This window comes from Schistocerca gregaria, chromosome 3, assembly GCF_023897955.1.
Source record: "Schistocerca gregaria isolate iqSchGreg1 chromosome 3, iqSchGreg1.2, whole genome shotgun sequence".
NCBI classification, from domain to species: Eukaryota; Metazoa; Arthropoda; class Insecta; order Orthoptera; family Acrididae; genus Schistocerca; species Schistocerca gregaria.
The window spans coordinates 590,576,377-590,597,697 of NC_064922.1; the positions used below are offsets into that span (position 1 = coordinate 590,576,377).

General features: G+C 40.7%; 1 protein-coding gene across 2 annotated transcripts in view; it reads right to left on the bottom strand.

Moving 5' to 3' along the window:
- The window catches only part of LOC126354259 (drebrin-like protein), a 211,260-nt gene that overhangs the window by 42,877 nt on the left and 147,062 nt on the right, over nucleotides 1-21,321 (bottom strand). For both annotated transcript variants that reach the window (XM_050003778.1, XM_050003779.1), the window contains exons 7-8: nucleotides 20,044-20,263; nucleotides 497-552 (exon numbers count right to left, since the gene is read on the bottom strand). In XM_050003778.1, coding sequence (XP_049859735.1) covers nucleotides 497-552; nucleotides 20,044-20,263 — 276 coding nt within the window. The remainder of the gene's footprint in view (nucleotides 1-496; nucleotides 553-20,043; nucleotides 20,264-21,321) is intronic.

Below are 21,321 nucleotides of genomic sequence, written 5' to 3' on the forward strand. Positions count from 1 at the left end.
TATCCAACTGTCGTAATAGGCAACAGATGTGTTCCTAATTACTTAGGTTCTTTTGGAGAAAGCATAATTAACTATAATGGACAGATGCTAAGAGATTTTGTAAATTCCAGTGAACTTACGGCACAGATATCTTTTTGAAGAAAAAGGATACGCACAAACACTAGTTTTAAACTTTTAAAAACACAGCCCACCCAGTTTTATTCTGTGAAAAGTGGGTGTACTTTATCAACATAAAAATAAACAGGGACGAAAGTGCCAAGTTCTTCAGAGTGCATATTCTGGAAACATTAAACTGGAAAAACCATATAGCAGATCTGCTAAAACATTTAGGTTCAGTTACTTTTGTCATAAAAATAATTTTCAACTTTGGTTCATCCACTGATATTCGTGCAAATAAATCTACAACCAAACTCAAATATGGGAATATGGTACACAATATTATAATGCTAACATGACCGTAGAAAATGTATACACCACGTGTTGGCAGTAAACATACCTCTTCTTGCACAGCCTCAGATTTAAACATTTCTGGAACTTTCACAGGACTCTGCTCTGAAAAAAGGAAACAGAAGTTTTTCTGAAAATATATGCAATAAACCTCTGCTGTCTTTAGTGTCTACACAGAAAAATAGCTGACAAAATTTGAAGCTGAGATAAAATATACAAAATTAGCTTTTTTAAATGGTGGCGATGAATTGTTATGTTCTTCAAATAACATTGGTAAATCCGTAAAACTGTCATGTCTGTCTGTCTGAAGACACTTCTAGAAAACTACTAGATGAATTTTCATGGGGTTTTGCAGGTAACTTGAGCATAGCCTGGGGCAATCTATAGGCTTTATTTTGTCAGAATCAGATCATGGAGCAAAGATATTGTAATTTAAAGTTTCACTAAATTTGTCATGTCTGTCTGGACATGCAAACCTTCGAAATTACTAGGTGAATTTTCATGGTGTTTTTGCAGGTAACCTGAACATAGCTTGCGGCACAGGATTGGCTTTGTTTCATCAAAATCTGATCACAGATTTAACGTTTTTTTAACACCACCATCTTTATCTGTTTCTCCGTTTGAACATGCTAATCTCTTTCTTGGTGTTTTCAGAGGAAATCTGAGCGTAGCTTGAGACACCATATGGTTTTGTTTCACCTAAATCTGATCACAGAGAAAAAAAAAGTCCCAACTGAAAGTTTTATGAATTTTAATTTTATAAATGCGAAAGTAACTCTGTCTGGTGAACCGATTTTGAAGAAATATGGTATGGAGATAGCTTGAAACCTGAAGAAGAACATAGGCTACTTCTAAAACAGCTTGTTACTGTTTGACTTTCAATTCTTATCATATTTGTGAAAATGCTTTTATTGGCTGATTTGTGCTGTGTGACACGATTCAAAGTAATGAATACAATGCTTATACAATCTTCACTATATTTAATCCATATGCGCACAATATTTTCTGCATAATGTACAAACTGTATACTGTATACTCACTTCAATAGCAAGGTGCATAGGTGCGCGCTTCTTCCCATGCCCATCTGTACGCACTGCTCGGCAGCAATACTGTGCATGTTGATGCATTGTGCATACAGTCAGCAGGGGAGGGGGGGGGGGGGGGGGGGGTGCACATCATGAGCTATGCATACCCAAACAGGTAGACACATGCAGGCAGCTGATGTTATTGTATGTACAGTAGCTTGCTTACTTACCATCACTCGTCACAACGAAGCTACTGATATGTGCAGTTGCACATAACAGTAAGCTACCTGTAGTCAGTGGGGTAACATGTTACGAGAAAAGAACTCTAGTTACAAGTGAACGTTACGATGGATTGTGCAGAAAGTGTCACTACTTCTTTCGAAAGCTGGTCGCAGGTTATGCTCCAAAAACTAACAGTAATACTGTGCACCGTGTCTTGGAAGAAGGTATTGCATTAGGATAACACCATTACAGTCGTACATGAGAATCACCATAACTTTAGACTGCTCCATTCACACTATCAACTCTGCTAACGGTACACTATGCCTTCCATATCACTGGCAACGGGTTCTACACAACACTGGTGACTACATTGAAGGACAACGAGTTCTACACAACACTGTTGACTACATTGAAGGACAGTAACAGGTGAAAACATGTAACTCTTTTGTATTGGTTGTGAATAAATAGTTGCCACTATTTAAGTTCCAACCCCGTACTTTAACACATCTTGAATTTCTGAGACATTACATCAATACACATCTAAATGTATCTATCACATCTAGGGACCAAAGTTCAGCTTAGTAATGAATAAACAAATTGTTTTCCAGCACTATTAAACATCCACACAGCAAGTAGGTCTTCTAGGGTGCTGTCGTGCCTTGTAGACATTCTGTATACATCCTGTTTCATGGATTTTATTTAGAAATTATAACAAACTCGAACAGGGGGATGCTCTCACTTATTACTAAGCTATTTATGCTTTTACATGATCATCTTTTTTTCTGATCTTGAGGAATAGGTGGAACATGTGCCCCTTTGCCAGCTACAGGTTACATGTCAAACTGAAGCTGAGTAGTGTAGGAGAAGTGGACAGTGCCTTTTTCAAAGGCATTGTTTTTATATTAACATACAAATATAAAGTATTCTGGATGCAATTACTATTAGTATTGGTTTGAGTAGATTAGTGCCAATTTAAATCTGTCATTGGTATACATTATAGAAGTAGTCAGGAGAGGCAGATTGTGCCTGTTGACATATAACTTGACTCATTACATATCACTGAAGGATATCCTTAATGGCAGGATTTAAGCAACACAATGTATGAATGAATGAATGTACAACCATCTTTGTTATTAGGAGATTTAGAGCATGCTATATCTATGCTTCACTGTACTGTGCCAGATCCAAAGTGCACTATGGTATATCAGGACACCTGCATTTCACATCCTAAGTTCATGTTCTCCTGGTTTTAACACGCTTTGGCTTGAAGGATAATATACTTATTCCCAGAGGGACATAGTCATAATTTCATTCCTGAATGAAGGATGGATTGCATCAACCCCCGGTAGTTACTCTTAATACAGCTCTCTTATTATCTGCAAGGATGACATTAGAACAGATTATGAACAATCCTTTCATGTGACCTCTAGAATCCAGAAGACTTCTCAGCCATCTTCAACTAGGTTAGAAAACATTTAACACTGCATTTGCAAATGTAATTCACTTCGAATTTCTTCCACATAAAATTTTAATAGAAATATATTTTGCAAATGAAAAAGCCTACCACCCTATCTGTTAATGCAAAATCATCCAATAACAGCAAAAATGGGTATTTCAGGCTTGCCTTACCATTATAGTGTGCCCTTTGTTGTAGAATGTTAGTTTAGGTTAAGAGGTATCAATGTCCTCCCAAGGTGATATATCCAGGAGAATGTCGACCCTCAATGGAATGTTTTAAGTCTTAAAAATTTTCCAAGAACCATTAACAGCGTACACTGAGGTGCAAATAGTCATGGGATAACTCCTAATATAGTGTCAGACTTACTTTTCTACATTTACAACTACATTTATACTACACAAGCCACCCAACGGTGTGTGGCGGAGGGCACTTTACATGCAACTGTCATTACCTTCCTTTTCTGTTCCATTCGTGTATGGTTCGCAGGAAAAATGACTGTCTGAAAGCCTCCGTGTGCGCTCTAATCTCCCTAATTTTACATTCGTGATCTCCTCGGGAGGAATAAGTAAGGGGGAGCAATATATTCGATACCTCTGCCACTAATGCTGCTGAGTCAGGAGGTCGGTAAATGGAGCCATCTATTAACCTAGCTCGGTTGTTGAGTGTAACCTCCACCCATAATAATTCACAGGAACTATCCACTTCTACTTCACTACAGTATAAACTACTGCTAACAGCGACAAACACGCCACCACCGGTTGCATGCAATCTATCCTTTCTAAACACCGTCTGTGCCTTTGTAAAAATTTTGGAAGAATTTATCTCTGGCTTCAGCCAGCTTTCTGTACCTATAACGATTTCAGCTTCGGTGCTTTCTATCAGCGCTTGAAGTTCCGGTACTTTACCAACGCAGCTTCGACACTTTACAATTACAATACCGATTGCTGTTTGTTTCCCGCATGTCCTGACTTTGGCCAGCACCCTTTGAGGCTGTTGCCCTTCCTGTGCTTGCCCGAGGCCCTCTAACCTAAAAAACCGCCCTGTCCACGCCACACAACCCCTGCTACCCGTGTGGCAGACCCGTCTCAGACCCTCCACTCGGCTCTGTACCAAAGGTCCGCAGTCAGTCCTGTCGACAATGCTGCAGATGGTGAGCTCTGCTTTCATCCCGCTAGCGAGACTGGCAGTCTTCACCAAATCAGATAGCCGCTGGAAGCCAGAGAGGATTTCCTCTGATCCCTAGCAACACACATCATTGGTGCCGACATGAGCAACAACCTGCAGATAGATGCACACCCTGTACCCTTCATGGCATCCGGAAGGATCCTTTCCACATCTGGAACGACTCTCCCCGGTATGCACACGGAGCGCACACGGGTTTTCTTCCCCTCTCCTGCTGCCATATCCCTAGGGGGCCCATTACGCGCCTGATGTTGGAGCCCCAACTACCAGTAAGCCCACCCTCTGCAGCTGCCCGGATCTTGCAGACTGAGGGGCAACCTCTGGAACAGGACAAGCAGCCACGTCTGACCGAAGATCAGTATCAGCCTGAGACAGAGCCTGAACAGGTTCGTCAGACAAACTGGAGAGGTCTTCCGTTCAGCCCTCCGGAATGTCTTTCGCCCCCTGCCACACCTCCCACTCTACCACAGGTGTGGGATCAGCCTCAATGTGGGCAGTATCCCGGGCAGCCACAGTCATAGTACGATTGGGGGATGCGTGGGACGAGCTGGCCGTCCCCGACAAACCCCCATCCGGACCCCCCACAGTGATGCCCATTGGCAACAGCCTCAAGCTGTGTGACCGAAGCCAACACTGCCTGAAGCTGGGAGCGAAGGGATGCCAACTCAGCCTGCATCCGAACACAGCAGTTGCAGTCCCTATCCATGCTAAAAACTGTTGTGCAAAGAACGTCTGAACTAATCTACAGAGAGCACAAACAATTCAACACAAAATTTAAATGGTTATTAAAATACAAGACTGCCTAATAGATGCAGTAATGCTGCTACTTGCGCACTGCTGACACACTGCTCGGCGGCGGAAGGTGACTACGCGATTTTACACTATTCAGGCACTAAAACGCGATGCTACACTCTCAAACACTATAATATGGCCGAAATTTATGAATTAAACAATGCAAGTACCAAAAACACGCAAAGGAATTAAGAATTAAACTATGTAACAAATAAGTGAGCTGAGACTATACGACTTGCTGCTGCAGCTGCTTATCCAACGGCGGCAGGGAGCACACTGGTATTGTTCAGCAACTCGGCATGGCATGGACTCAACAAGTTGTTAGAAGTCCCCTGCAGAAATACTGAGCCATGCTGCCTCTACAGCCATCCATAATAATGAAAGTGTTGCCAGTGCACAATGTTATACACAAACTGACATCTCGATTATGTCTGAAAAATGTTCAATGGGATTCATGTGGGGTGATCTAGGTGGCCAAATCATTCGCTCAAATTATCCAGAATGTTCTTCACACCAATTGCGAATAACTGTGGCCTGGTAACATGTCATCATCATTTGGAAACATGAAGTCCATGAATGGCTATAAATGGTCTCCAAGTAGCCGAACATAACCTTTTCCAGTCAATGACCAGCTCAGTTGGACCAGAGGACCCAGTCCATTCAATGTAAACACAGTCCACACCATTATAGAGCCACCACTAGCTTGCTCTGTGCCTTGTTGACAACTTGCTTGAGTCCATGGCTTCATGGGGACTCTGCCACGCTCATACCCTACCATCAGCTCTTACCAGCTGAAAATGGGACTCATTTGACTGTGGTTTTCCAGTCATCTAAGATCCAACTAATATGGTCACAAGTCCATGAGAGGCACTGAAGGTGATGTCATGCTGTTGGCAAAAGTACTTGCATTGGCCATCTGCAGCCATAGCTCAATAACACCTCATTTCACTGCACTATCCATTAATGAACATGTTCGTCACACATCCCACATTTATTTCTGTAGCTATTTCATGCAGTGTTGTTTGTCTATTAGCACTGACAACTCTGCAAATGTCACTGTTCTTGCTTGTTAAGCGAAGGTCGTCAGCCGCTGTGTTGTCTACTGTGACAGTTAATGCCTGAAGCTTGGTGTTCTTGGCACACTCTTGAAACTGTGAGTCTCAGAATGTTGAGGTACCTAATGATTTCCGAAATGGAATGTACCATGAGTCTAGCTCCAATTACCATTCCGCATTCTAAGTCTAAATTGCCGTAGTGTGGTCATAATCATGTCAAAAACCTTTTCACATAAATCATCTGAGTACAAATGACAGCTCCACCAATGCAATGGCCTTTTGTATCTGGTGTATGTGATACTACCACTAATCAGTTTTTCAGGTGAGCATTGCAGAAATTTTCTTTGCTTTTGTCCTTATTTTGGTTGCTTGTCTTGCCTGTCTGTTGCATTTGTCACTGCCAACATGCCCACCCCACCTATCCCATCCCCTGTTCAGGCACCACACCCGCAAGCATTACAATGCCACACAGCTAATGCAGATGTTTCAGTTCCAGACACTGCAAATGTCTACGTTACTCAACATGGTGCGGCAGCTACTAGCCAATGCTGCATGTCTGATGGCACAAACATCAGCTACTACAGCTGCTATACCATCTTTTCAACAGTTTTCTGAACAAGAAGAGGAATGGCTCCAGTGGTTGTCTCTGTTCGAGGCACATCTACTAGCACACAACGTACCAGGTACTGAGAAACATCCGTATCTATTACCTACGGTAGGAAGTGGAGAGTTCTGCTTAACTCAGAAGTTGTTTCAAATGCCACTCCTAGTGAACTTGCTTACGACCAATTGGTTGAGTCACTATCTAATTATTATGACCAACAAATGAATGTGGTAGCAGCTAGGTATCAATTCTTTAACTGCAAAAAATGGCCAAAACAAACTTATTGTGAGTGGGTAACAGGTTTGCAGGGTGTTACAAGGAAATGCAAGTTCAAATGTGCTTGCAGTGCTTTATATTCAGATGTTATGTTACATGTTGTGGTTGTGTACAATGTCCCTGATGTCAAACTCGGAGAATAGATTCTGAAACAGTACAATCCATCATTTCAGCAGGTATAGCAAATACTACATCAGTAGAATTCCGGTGCCCTGTCAGCCGTTAAATTTGAGCAGCCAGCTATTTTCCAGGTTGAGTCCCTTATTTGTGATCGGCCCACTCGGCAGCAACTTGCACTGGCCATGCCGAGTAAACAATGCTACACGCCACATAAGCAGTTCACTAAACAGGCTGCTACACAGACGAACAGAACTAAGTCTTGCCCTCGGTGTTATTCAAGGCACAAACGCCAAGACTGCCCCTCCCGACAAGCTCGGTGTTATGCTTGTAGCCGGAAAGGAAATGTACGATCTGTATGTTTGCCACGGAATAAACATAAGTATTTGTTCCAAATCTGCAAGAGGCATTAGCAAAACTAGCAGGCATGCAGTTTCTTCGGTGATAAACAAGTCGATCAAACTTTTTTTTTTTTCATTTACTTCTTTGTGGGAAACGTGAAATTTCAGTCGCACATGGGTGCCTCTGTTACATTGCTGAATTATAACACATATGAACTGTTAGGCTCCCCATGACTGTGTAAAACTAGCATGCAACTGACAACTTATAATGGACAAAACACTCGCATTTTCAGAAAGTGTACTTTGCCTACCATGTATTGCTCACATACGCAAACAGTTTCTTATACAGTGCTACAATCACATGGGTGTGAGAACATATGTGGTCTTGATTCTTTTGATTTGTTTGGCTTTAATATTCAGAACTGTGTGTTGTCAGTGTTTGCATCCAATGCAAAAGGCAGTTTAGCTAACTTGTTAAAAGAATTCCTGGAACTCTTTTCAGAAGGTTTAGGTAAGGCTATCAATTTTGTTGCACCATTACTATGAAAAACAAAGTTCATCCAAAATTTTGCCAGGCCAGAACTGTTCCCATTGCGGTTCTGGCCCAGCACAAAGTTGCGGCTGAACATTAAGAATTGCAAGATAGTGGAGTTATTGCACCCATATCAGCTAGTCAATGGCCAAGTCCACTGGTTTTGCTCCCCAAACCTCCAGGTCACTTTTGCCTCTGTGTTGATTTCAAGTCTACAGTCAACACACAAACTGTGATTGATACTTATCCGTTGCCACGGGCAGAGGATCTCATGAACAAATTAGGTGCTAGGCACTACTTTTCAAAAATTGATTTGCGCGACATATATCTTCAAATACTTCCAGATGATGAATCTCAAAAAGTGTGTGTAGTAAATACTCATTTGAGCTTGCTTAAATATTTGCATTTGCTTTTGGCAGTGCTTCCACACCTGCCATTTTCCAACGGTATTTCGAACAGCTGACTGCACAAGTACCAAAGTGTTCAAACTATTTGGATGACATTGTCATAGCAGGTCGTACACCTAAACAACATATCGCAAATTTGCATGCTTTGTTTTGTGTTATTTGCGGCAGAACTAAAGTGTAGACTGGTAAAGTGTGATATATATTTTTTAAATCTATTGTTTTTGCATCAAAAGTCTTGTCCAAAGCTCAGTGTAACTATTCACAAATTGAGTCTTTCTCAATTTTGGCTATTGTGTATGGTGTCACTAAATTCCACCACTATTTGCATGGCAGAAAATTCTACTTAGTAAGAGATCACAAGCCTTTGCAGTCTTTGTTTCATTCGATGAAACTGGTTCCTGTACAAACTGCCCAAAAACTGCAAAGATGGGCTTTGCTGTTGTCTCAATACAAGTATGAGATTGTGTATCGTCTAACGGTTAAACATGGTAATGCAGAAGCACTTTCACGTGTTCCATTTAGCACTGATACAGATTTTGATGCTTCTGCTGCAATTTGTTGTCACTTGATGCTCAGGATTCTGAAATGCATCAATCTTTTCTACTGAACTATAGAAAAATTTCACAGGCCACAGAAGTTGATTCAGATTTGAACATTTTGTTAACATACATTCACACATCTTGGCCTTGTTCCTTGCATAGCATAAAGAACTCTGTAGTGCACCAATACTTTGCTCGTTGACATAGCCTCACTGTTCAGAAAGGAGTGATACTTGTTCAAAATAACTATGGACAGTCACGTGTGTTGATCCCTAACGCTTTTTGCAAAAAGAAGTGTTGCAGTTACTTCACCAAGGACGCTGGGGAATTGTTCGTACAAAACAGTTAGCATGTCGACACTGTACTTGGCAGGGTATGGACACCCAAATAGAACACATGACATCACAGTGTCCCACATGTGTGGGAAATCAGTTCGCTCCGCCACAAAAATTCTCTGCTTAGCCTAAGTCACAATTGCCATGGCAACATGTGCAAATAGACTTTGCAGGAGCTTTTTGGAACACTTACTGTTTGATTGTGATTGACTCATGTAGCAAATTTCCTTTCAAAGTCACAATGAACTCGACAATGCCATGTAGCACAATTCAAGTGTTGTCTTCAATTTTTTTAGTGTCAGACAATGGATCTCAGTTCACATGAAATGAATTAGAAACATTCTGTGAATGCAACGGCATACACCATGTAACTAGTGCACCGTTCCATCCACTGTCAAACAGTGAAGTGGAATGTTTTATCAGAACCTTCAAGCAGCAGATGGCTAAACTTTGCTCCACACTCAAGAGGGATCAAGCATTGCAACTGTTTCTTGCCTCCTATCATTTGCACCCATAGATGGACCACCTTTGGTGGAATTGCTTAACGGCTGCTGCCATCGTACACTGCTCCACCCTCCTCAGCATCCAGCACCACAGGAAGGCCACAAATATCGCTTTGCACTGCTTAATATTGTCTTTTACAGGGTTTTTAGTGGAAGCAGATAGTGAGTGCAAGGTGAGATCGCCGTCAACTTGGCGCTTGCATTTATCTTGTTTCCGGACCAGGTCTTGCAGCACTGACAACAAAATCAAATTCGTACCTGTCATATGCACAATGATCTTTTAGTGCCTCTTCCCCCAGATTCACAGATCCAGAGGACAGCACAGCCATGACAGCTGCCAGAGGGTGTCATCATAACACTGCAGGATGACCCCACGAAGACGGAGCCTTCACCTCCTCCACTTCCTCTTGTCCTACAGATGGAGCTGGAGCTGCCGAAGTTGCAGCAGTCACTGCCTTCTTCATCTGGTTCATGGCAACGGGAGATGGACGCGTATCCTTCTGGTCATTTCCCAGGGGATGTTTCCACCTGGGCGAAGGCCAGATGGCAGGGTATGACTGGAAGCTGAACGTCCCCTGCAGCCACAGCTTCCGGTCGAGCAGTGCACCCACCATCCTACCTCCTATGCCGTGGTCGCACTCCCTACACAATGACGGTCCGTCACTTTGGGGGGGGGGGGGGGGGGATGTTATGGCCTAATAACAAGCGCCAGCATGAAGATGAAGAACGCAAGAGCAGACAGGGCTGTGAGATGATGTCAGCCAATAGCATGCTGACTAGGACGCCACCATGGCAGGAGCAGCCTTTAGAAGAAGAGTATATAAGGGCCAGAGTAGAAGACCGACATTAGTAGAAACCATGCCTTAGAAGAGAGCACTACGATAGCAGTTAATAGTGATCCACAAACTGTGTGACAAATTTGCATGAAAATTGTATATAGCAAAGGACACAGATTGTTTGCATATCACCCATCACTTCAACACTTTCTTGTAAGCCAAAGTTAAGTATTGTCAATCTACTTTATTGTAATAAAAACCATTAATGTGATTTGCTTGAATTGTTGTATAGCTATCTGAGAATGCAGCATCCTTTAGGCACCCTAAAGAGACAAGTGGGCAGGGCCCCACAAATTCATTTCAGCTCTCTGTTTCTCTCACTGTACCTGTGCCTGCCCCTGTCTCTTTTTTCCCTTACATCCTAGACATACATTTGTACGAACACTGGGTTTCTTTTAAACTGAAAAGCCAACGAAACTGGTACACCTGCCAAATACCATGTGGGGACCTTGCGAGCTAGCAGAAGTGCTGCAACATGACATGGAATGGACTCTACTAGTTTCTGAAGTAGTGCTGGAGGGAAACCTACAGGGCTGTCCATAAATTCACAAGAGTATGAGGGGAGATCTCTGAACAGCACGATGTAAGGCATTGCCAATATGCTCAATAATGTTCATGTCTAAGGAGTTTGGTGGTCAGCGGAAGGGTTTACAGAGTTTGGTGGCCAATGGAAGTGTTTAAACTCAGGAGTGTGTTCCTGGAATCACTTTGTAGCAATTCTGGATATGTGAGGTGTCATATTGTCTTGCTGGAATTGCCCAAGTCCATTGGATGCACAATGGACATGAATGGATGCAGGTGATCAGAGTACTTATGTACTTGTCACCTATCAAAGTTGCATCAAGATGTATCAGAGGTCCCGTAACACTCCAACTGCACATGTCCCACACCATTACAAACACTCCATCAGCTTGAACAGTCTCCTGCTGACATGCAGCGTCCATGAATTCATGAGGTTGTCTCCATACCTGCGCATGTCCATCTGTCTGATACAAATTGAAATGTGACTCATCCGACCAGGCAACATGTTTCCAGTCATCAACAGTTCAACATCGGTGTTGACATGTCCAGGCAAGGCATAAAGCTTTGTGTCATGCAGTCATCAATGGAACACGAGTGGGCGTTCAACTCCAAAAGCCCATGTTGATGATATTTCATTGAATGGATCACACACTGATATTTGTTGATGGCCCAGCATTGAAATCTACAACAATTTGCAGAAGGGTTGCACTTCTGTCACAGTAAATGATTCTGTTCAGTTGTTGTTGGTCTCGTTCTTGCAGGATCTTTTTCTGGCTGTCGTGACATCGTAGATTTGATGTTTTACTGGATCCTTGATATTCACGGTACACTCATGATAGGGTCATGCAGGAAAATCCTTGCTTCTCTGCTACCTTGGAGATGCTGTGCCCCATCAACGTGCGCCAACTGTAACACCACATTCAAATCCACTTAAATCTTTATAACCTGCCACTGTAGCAGCGGTAACCGATCAAACAACTGTGCCAGATACTTGCTGTCCTATATAGGTGTTTCCAACCAGAGTGCCGTATTCTGCCTGTTTACTTATCCCTGTATTTGAATACACATGTATAATTTCAAATCTCTTATTCATGCAAGTCAAATTGTGAAAAACAGAAAATGTGCTAATAACCCAGCTGGTATGTGCCCTAAGAGCATGATGACAATGACCATCTCCACCACCATTATTTGCATTACTTCTGATGAGCAATTATAGTACACCGTTTTATAAATTATACCAAGCACAGTCCTTTTAGGTCCTGTTCTTGAACTGATTAAGTAGTGAAACGAAAAGGTTAAAGTTTTTTAATCCTTCTTATGTGCTTAGGAATATGCATAATCTTTCCTGTTATTATTTTCTGTGAGAACTATTTGTTATAAAATTGACCAGAAAATGAAATTCTTGTGTTCAATGACACACACTTATTTGTAATTCTAGTTTAGGGTTTGATAAGTTATATCTTTTATTTTAGTGGTATGTTTTATAAAAACATAGAACCAATAATTTTAATTTGTTTGTGCTTTTGTGCTAATGTATTAATTTATTTTTAGATTTTCGGGGTCGCACTTCATTCAATATACACTCATGAGCCATAACATCATAGCTACTTGCTTAATAACTGCGAGGGTGGTTTGAAAAGTTCTCGGAACGGAATAGAAAAAAAGTAGTTACATTACTGAAACTTTTTTTATTTTTCAATGTAGTCTCCTTGTAGATTAATGCACTTGGTCCAGTGATGTTACAGAGCCTTGATCCCATCTCGAAAATGAGTTTCCCCCAGGCCTGCTAAATAGTTGTCAACTCCGGCTATCAATTCTTTATTTGAAGTGAATCTTCGCCCACAAAGAAAAAGTTTCAATTTTGGGAAGAGATGGAAATCTGATAGAGCCATATCGGGTGAATAAGATGAGTGTCGCAACAACTCTTACCTTAGTTTGTGTAATTTTGCCATGGCAATGGCACGTGTGTGCGGGCATGCGTTGTCTTGATGGAAGATGACTTTCTGCTTTGCTAAACATGGTCTTTTTTCGCATATCTTTTGTTGCAACTTGTAGAGGCGGTTAGCATAGTATTCTCCAGTAATTGTTTGCCCAGTGGAGAGAGAATCCACGAACAGAATCCCCTTTTTATCGCAGAACACTGATGCTATGACCTTTCCTGCTGAAGGAATTGTCTTTGCTTTCTTTGGTGGCAGAGAATCAGCATATTTCCACTGCTTTGACTGTTGTTTTGTCTCTGGGGTATAGTAGTGCACCCAAGTTTCTCCTATAACATTGTTCTGAGATGTCCATTTTCATGCGGTTTTGATCCAGCATCAAGAGTCGCAGCACCCATCTTGCAGACTATTTTTTCATTTCTAATTCTTCAGTTTAAACAAGATATACCCTTTCAGATGACATCTGGCAAGCGTGAGCAATTTCACGCACTTTCAATTGGCGATCCTCCATGATCATTTTGTGCAATTTTGCAATGATGTCTGCAATGGTGACACATCTTGGCCGACCACTGTGCAGATCATCATGTAAGCTCTCCTGACCAAATTTAATTTTATTTGTCCACTTGGTAACAGTTGAATATGAAGGAGCCGAGCCCCCCAATGTATACTGGCAATCAGCATGAATGTCCTTTAATTTCACACCTTTCTTTATGAAGCACTTAATCACTGCTCGAATCTCAATTTTTTCCATCTTCACAAATCATTATGCGGGAACAACAACAGAGCCACTTCACTGCCTCAGTTCTCTTCCAAGAGCACTGATGTGGCACGTGTTCACAGGCAAAGAATACCACGTGAAAAACTCGTTGTGCTAGCACTGACCTCTCGTGGTGATTCCAAGAACTTTTCAAACCACCCTCATATATAGCAACAACTCTGCATGGCATGAATTTGGACCGACATGTGTTCCACTGGAGTCAGGTCAAATGAATTTGGTGGCCAAGGCACCAACACAAGTTCACTACCTTACTTCTCAAACCACTGTAGCATGATTCAGGCTTTGTGACACAAAGAGTTATCCACCTGAAAGATTCCCTTACTGTCAAGGAAGACATCAAGCATGAAGGGATGCAGATGGCTAGCAGCAATATTCATGTACTCCACAGCTCTCTCGGTCCCTGTAACTACTGCTACATGTCCTAAGGGAGCAAAGGTAAATGTTCCCATAGCACAATATTGCCACCGCTACACGTCCTAAGGGAGGAAAGGTAAATGTTCCCATAGCACAATATTGCCACTGCTGTATCGTATTCATGGTTCACTGCATGTTTCAAGCAGCTGTTTGCCTGGATAACGTCACATCCAGACACAACCCGTGACCTGGTGATAACAAGAAAAGTGAATCTTCTAACCAGCTGACATATTTTCATTGATTCACTGCCCACTCTCCATTATCCCATCATGTTCGCTGTAATTGTAATTGATGATATCACTGAGTCAACATGGGAACAAACAGGGGTCACATGCAGTGTAACACTATGTCCAACAATGTGTGCTGAAAGGTGTCCTCTGAAACACTTTTGCTTGCACCAGCATTGTATACTGCAGAGCTCACCACCTATCCTGCTTTACAGAATAGGCATACATGACCTCCACATTCTGTAATAAGGTGGTTTTGTAGCTCTTCAGCCACTTTCCACAGATGTTCACAACAGTGGTACATGAACAGTCAACCATCTTTGCCATTTCCATGATGCACATTCTCAGGTGCAGGGCCATAACAATCTGTCCTCTGCCAAAATTACTTTTGCAACCTTTACCATTAACAGGATGATCCCCATTTGTCCTTGCTCCTCTTGTACACTTTCCTTACTGTGTTAAGTGCTTGTAATGTTACAAGGTAGCATTTAGTTTCACAGTGGGTAGTGGTCACATGTTTTGGTTCATCAGTGTATATTAGAATACTGTTTTGGTTAGATTCTATGTCAAGACAAACTAATGGCCTGTGTTGAATTGGAAAAGCCACAAGCTACACTTACTCACCTTGAGGATGGTGATCTGTCACAGTACAGCACAATCTAAAATTTTACATAACAAGCTTCAATTTACACAGCAAAGTTTGCCTGCTTATACTTCCACAAAGCTAATACAAAAGTGGTTTGACGAGTCAGGTCTACCAATCGTCCAGCTTTTTCTTTCTATCATCATAGGTTCTGTCAAACACTCCAAAATACTCATTGACTGCAACTATTACTTCCTAATTTGGTGAAACTTTCTTCCATTCAATCAATGTTTCAAGTTAGGAAACAGAAAGCAGTCACTTTGGGATGAGGAACCAACTGAAAGCACAAATCATGCACTTTCGTCATCATTATCACTGATATATATGCTGGTGTATTATCCTGGTGAGAGCACTGTTTTGCATGCCATTGATCTTTTATCAGCAAATGCAAGTTTCAAATGATCCAACAATGAGGCATAATAAGTTCTGGTTATGGTTCTGCTTTTTTCCATGTAATCTATAAGGATTATACCTTGGGAATCCCAAAAAACACTGGCCATCACCATATCAGCTGAAAAAATTGTCTCTGCCTTCTTCGCTGCACTTTCATCAGCCTTTGTCCATCCTTTTGACTGCCACTTTGACTTGGTGCACAATTATGGATCCAGGTCTCGACATTCAGGAATCAGACTGAAAAGTCGTGTGGAATGTGACTAAACATCGGCAGACATCATTTTGAAATGTTGTGCAAGATGTGCTTTCGACTGGCAGTGAGCAATCGCACAACCTACCTCACACACAGCTTCTTAATAGCAAATTTTCCATGTAGGTTATTATGCACTCACTCAGTTGAGACACCTACAGTCTCAGAAATCTCATGAATGTTTATTCAGTGGCCTTGCGGTACCATTTCATTGATTTTGTCGATAGTTTCCTTTGTGGTGACTTCAATTGGATGGCTGGAGCAGGCTTTGTCTTTGGTGCTTGTCCAACCACATTCAAAATCATTAATCCAAAAGTAAATATACTTCTACAATGATTCAGAGTATGTGCGAACTTCATCCAGTTCTGTTTTGATATGTGCGGCAGTCAAACCCTTTAAATAAAAATGTTTATTAATAACAGCACCAAACTCGGTTTCCTCCATTTTCAATCACAGTCGACACACTGAGAAATACAGACAGCTGTCAACAATGAACTGTATTCTGTACATTGTTGAAATTCTTTATATGATACTAGGAATAGCCGAGCTTACCAACCATGAAGGCACAACAAACATGTTCAATTCTTTCATAGAGATTTACCAGACTTCTCAAAAGCACCATTGTAATTGTATGGAGAGTTATAAAAGGGAAATCTGCTTTAGGGAATATTAATTTTACTTGTTATTGTTGTGAAATGATTCATGAGCAAGTCTATTCATCCACGGAGTGAAAAGAATTCAGACTGGCCAGACGTGAAGCAGACCACACACCAGTATTATGCAAATTCCTTGAAGTTTCAAAAAATACATTTACTGTATTAATGAAAGATGTGCTAACAGTTTGTTTTTCTGTAGTAACTAGAACATGCAACTCAAACAATAAAAGACAGTTCTGCTTATAAGTTCCTGTATAAGACATTTCTTTACAACCATTTTTTCTTCAGTCAATAATAAGTTCCTGAGTGAAGTACAATGTTGATCAGAAACATTAGTTTTATAAATTTTGCAGAAAATTCAATGAATAAAAGAGGAAAAAAAGATACAACTCAACTGCAGCTACTAACAATTCTGAATAATAATAGCGCTACTCAATTCTGGTGGCTGTATCAACAGAAAGCTGCAGAGCGTAATCTTACACATACATAGGCGAGCCAATCGGGAACCCAGTATTGATACGAAGTAAGATGGATTTGCTGTACAGCTGAGTGCTACCAGGCCCAGTGCTCAAGGCATACCACGGCTGGTCCAGATAGATGACTAGTACATATGAATCTATGTACAAAGACAAGCAGCATGACCAGAAATGGGAAATCTCAAAGCTGGAAACTTGTGAAGCTCTTTCTCAAATGGCCTTTGTGCATGAGATGCACCAAAAATGGCAGAGTGGCAGACAAGCTGAAGGAGGGCGTCTTATAGCTCTTCGACAATCTATAATAATTTATAGATAAGCATCAAAGCAAATCTGAATACATTTGTCACCTCAGAAAAATGAGGCACATCCAATGACACAACAATATTTTCAATAACTTTAAAACTACAGAAGTTAATATTTCACACTGACTAAACAATTACATAATGAACCTCTGAATCTTTTCAACACTGCATATTATTTCAACAAACGATATTTTGGGCGATAGCACTGCATGCTAGCTACCATCCCAGAAAGCCATTCATCTGTACCTATTTTCTTTATGCCAATGGTATCCTTTATATTTCTTTTATCAAGCATATGTTTGTCAGAACACAGTTTCTCCACAATTACACACCACATGAATGAAGCATGAATACCTAATATCTTGAAATACTTGTGTAATTACTTAATGAATAGCTTGCCATTTTCCCAGTAACTTTATTTAATGTTGACTGCGCGTGCTATTAAAAAACTATGCTATTTTAAAAGTGGTCAGTCACGTGTGTTAAGAGGACACCAAAATTAAAAAGAGAGTCAAAAGACACTTCTGTCAAGAAGGCATAAATTATTGATTAAGCAATATTTAACTATAATTTGCTGTCACTTAAGACGAGCACCCTTGCACAAGCATAATAGCTTATTTACTTATGAACAAACCTTTCTCTGTAATTATTTTGAATGATCTGAGTGTGACCGAATATTTATAATTTCTTTATTTAAATATTATTGTAATATATTAGTTTAGTCCAGGAAGTGGTCACGTTGAATCAGATCATGTCTATACAACTGAAGAACAATGGATTTTTGGTGGGACGGCCTTCAGCAAAATGGGAAAGCAGACAGTAGCGGAACACTATGAGAGTCAAGTGGAGACTGGGACTTTTCAAGTGAAGAGCTCAAGGGAGTGATCCTGGGTACTTTGTGTTGAATTCTTGAAGAAGGCAGACCTGCCTGCAGGTAAATGTGTGATTCGGTCATATAGGTGATTAATTCTGGGTGGCGAAGAGCTGCTATGAGACTTTAACTTTTGAGGACACTTTAAGATCTGGTAGCAGACAGACCCGCCTGCGGTGACATGTAACATTTGGTTATGTCGGTGGTGGACTCTGGGTGGTGAAGGGCCACTACACTTTTGAGATGACTTTATATTCTGAGAGGTCAGAATGTGCTGTAGAGTAGGACTCTTAACTTTTTCCACTTATTTGAGATGTCCTTTCTTGAATGAACATTATTCAACATAATTCCCTGCCATTATGTCAATTACAAACATTAGAACAAACCCTTATTACTAAATTATTCATTTACATTTTATTTTGTATTTCTGTGTATTTTATTAACTCACAATTCTAACCAATTTTGCAGACTATCTGACTTCAGGATCACTGCTACAGATCATTATTTGCAGCAAATTAGCTGTGGGGCATGAAAGTAGACGTGCATCGCTCGACCCTATAACTACATCGTGCTATTCTTATTAATTTTTAAACTGAGTCATGCATAGCCCAAGTACATAAAGTACGAGTAACTGCAGGCAAAGACACAACTGCTTTGCTTGCATGTGATTGTGTTTGGAAGAGCAACTACATTAGTAGTAATTGTTAGGCACTCTTGCACGTGTTCCAACTAGAAAACCTGGTATCTAATTTCTGCCAGAATAGAGAACATTGTTTCTGCAAATAAAGAAATAAGGACAAGTCTGTTCTGCAAAACTCAAGTCATTGATTCAAAGCTGCATGAAATATGAACATAAAGAATGTTAAATGCATAAAACAAATGTACAGTAAGTAACCAAAGTAGTATATGCAAATGGAGCGCACATAAATATAAAAGAAATATCATACACAATACATGTTTGGTATGCAAACTTTTGTTTTTCCTAAAGAAACCTTTTCAAAACAGCTCTACCACATTTGAACACCCGATGAAAGATTTTACAAGAAAGCAATGATTAATATAGAATGTTTACATCATTAGAAATAATTACATTTGTGTCCTATACTTTCACCTATTTGTTTCATTATAGATTTATTTCTTGCTAGCTACCATTTTCCTCCATCATCTGCTTTGCAAATTAGCTTTACATCCATTCTTCTGGAGCCATTTAAACTTTTTTTTCCTCAAAAATATTGTTTTGTCTTCATCTCAAGTATATTCACCCCCCCCCCCCCACGATGTTACAGCCCAGTCGCAGTGCTGGACTATAATTTTCTTTATTCTTTTATTTCTATCAGTTTTCTGACTGGTTTGATGTGGCTCACTACAAATTCCTCTCCTGTGCTAACCTTTTCATCTAAGAGTCACATTTGCAACCTAAATTCTCAATTATTTGCTGGATGTATTCCAAGCTCGCCTTCTTCTATTAATGGAAGATGGAAGTTATTCCCAACATCTCAACAGATATCCTGCCATCCTGTTCCTTCTTCTTGTCAGTGTTTTCCCTATAATCCTTTCCTCACTGATTCTGTGGAGAACCACCTCATTCCTTACCTTATCACTCCACTGGACTGGACTGTTTTCATTATTAACAATATGTTCAGAAGACTCATTCTTCATGTGTGCGCAGAAGAACCTATGGTAAATTGTATCACGGCAACTGATACATTACTTGTCATTCATAAATGTCACTGATAGCATCAGAACAGAACAGAACAATATGAGAAAATTTCCTATTTCAATGTCAGATGTACTGGGCAAGTGATGGAGAGAAAATATGTTAAGAATATTGTAAGTCTAGGTATGCTACTTTTCCATTAATTGTAAAAGCAATCAGAAATTATTTTATTATTCAAATATTACCTGGAGTTGGAACAGACTGTACTTCCTCTTGGATTCCATTCTCCATTTTTGGAGGCCACACTGGCAATGAAGCTTTCCTGCCAAGAGGACTGGAGTTTGCCGATAAGTCTGGGGGCGTTGCTGATGCGCGGCGTAAATTGTGTAGCTGTCCTGCACATGTATTCTTCTCAAACACAGCTCGGGCATCAAATTTGCGTTGTGATATGAGATCCTGTGCTTCCTGTCAATAAGAATACCTTATATAAATTGTACACCAAGGAAAAAACTGTAGAACTACACCACTAAGCATCAAAATTGCAACAACAGGAAGGATAAAAATAAGAATTTTTTTTCTTATTGCGCATATAAACTATTGTAGGAAGAATACACAATTAAATTGTACGTGGTTTGGGATTATACAGTGAGCAAAATTTAGTACACCGAGTGGGCATCAACTTAGCTTGGATGACACAAATGTTATGTCATTCTATGCTGCTTCAACTCTAAGCCTGAGTTAATCAATCATAATGCCTTTCTCAGTAACCCTTGATAAAAAATTTTCATTGGGTGACAGGTCTGAAGGATGTTCTGCTGAGGGCAGAAGTCAAACATACTCTGCATTGGGGTAGGTTAGGAGAGCACGAGTACCATGCAGTCTCACATTATCTTAATGAAAAATAATGTGAAGTAGACCTTGGGCTCAGCAAGCAACCTGAACATGTCTGAAATTTAATGCCCCCCTCCCCCACAAAAAAAAACCCGGTTAAAAGTGATCAAGTTGTGTATTAACCTAATATGATCACACCAATTGCTAGGCCCACATGATGATGAATAATACAATATGATAATGTTTGTCCTCTTTGGAGGATCCACACATGGGTATATCTATTGGATGCTGTACACATAATCATAAATTGTATGAAAAGATGATGCACCACTATCTGTGCACTTCTCTCTCTTGAAACATGAAAGGAGGGTACAACAGCAGTTGCCCTGCTGGTAGTTCAAGGTGCTTCAACCACTGCTGCAATGTCAGTGCGGATGCTGCTGCAAACAAGCCCATTTGCTGAGACAAGGTATGTGATGTAGGTGTGCAAACTTGCATGGTTGAATGAACAATACACTACCCGATCAAAAGTATTCAGATGTTTAATATTGGACACTGATATAGGGTGTGTGCAACCTTCACCTTTATGATGGCTTAAGTTTTGCTGTGCACACTTTCAGTGAGGTGTCTATGTCTATTTGTTTGTGGAGCCAAAATCAGAGAAGACAGTGAGTTGGATTCAGGTTCTGGTG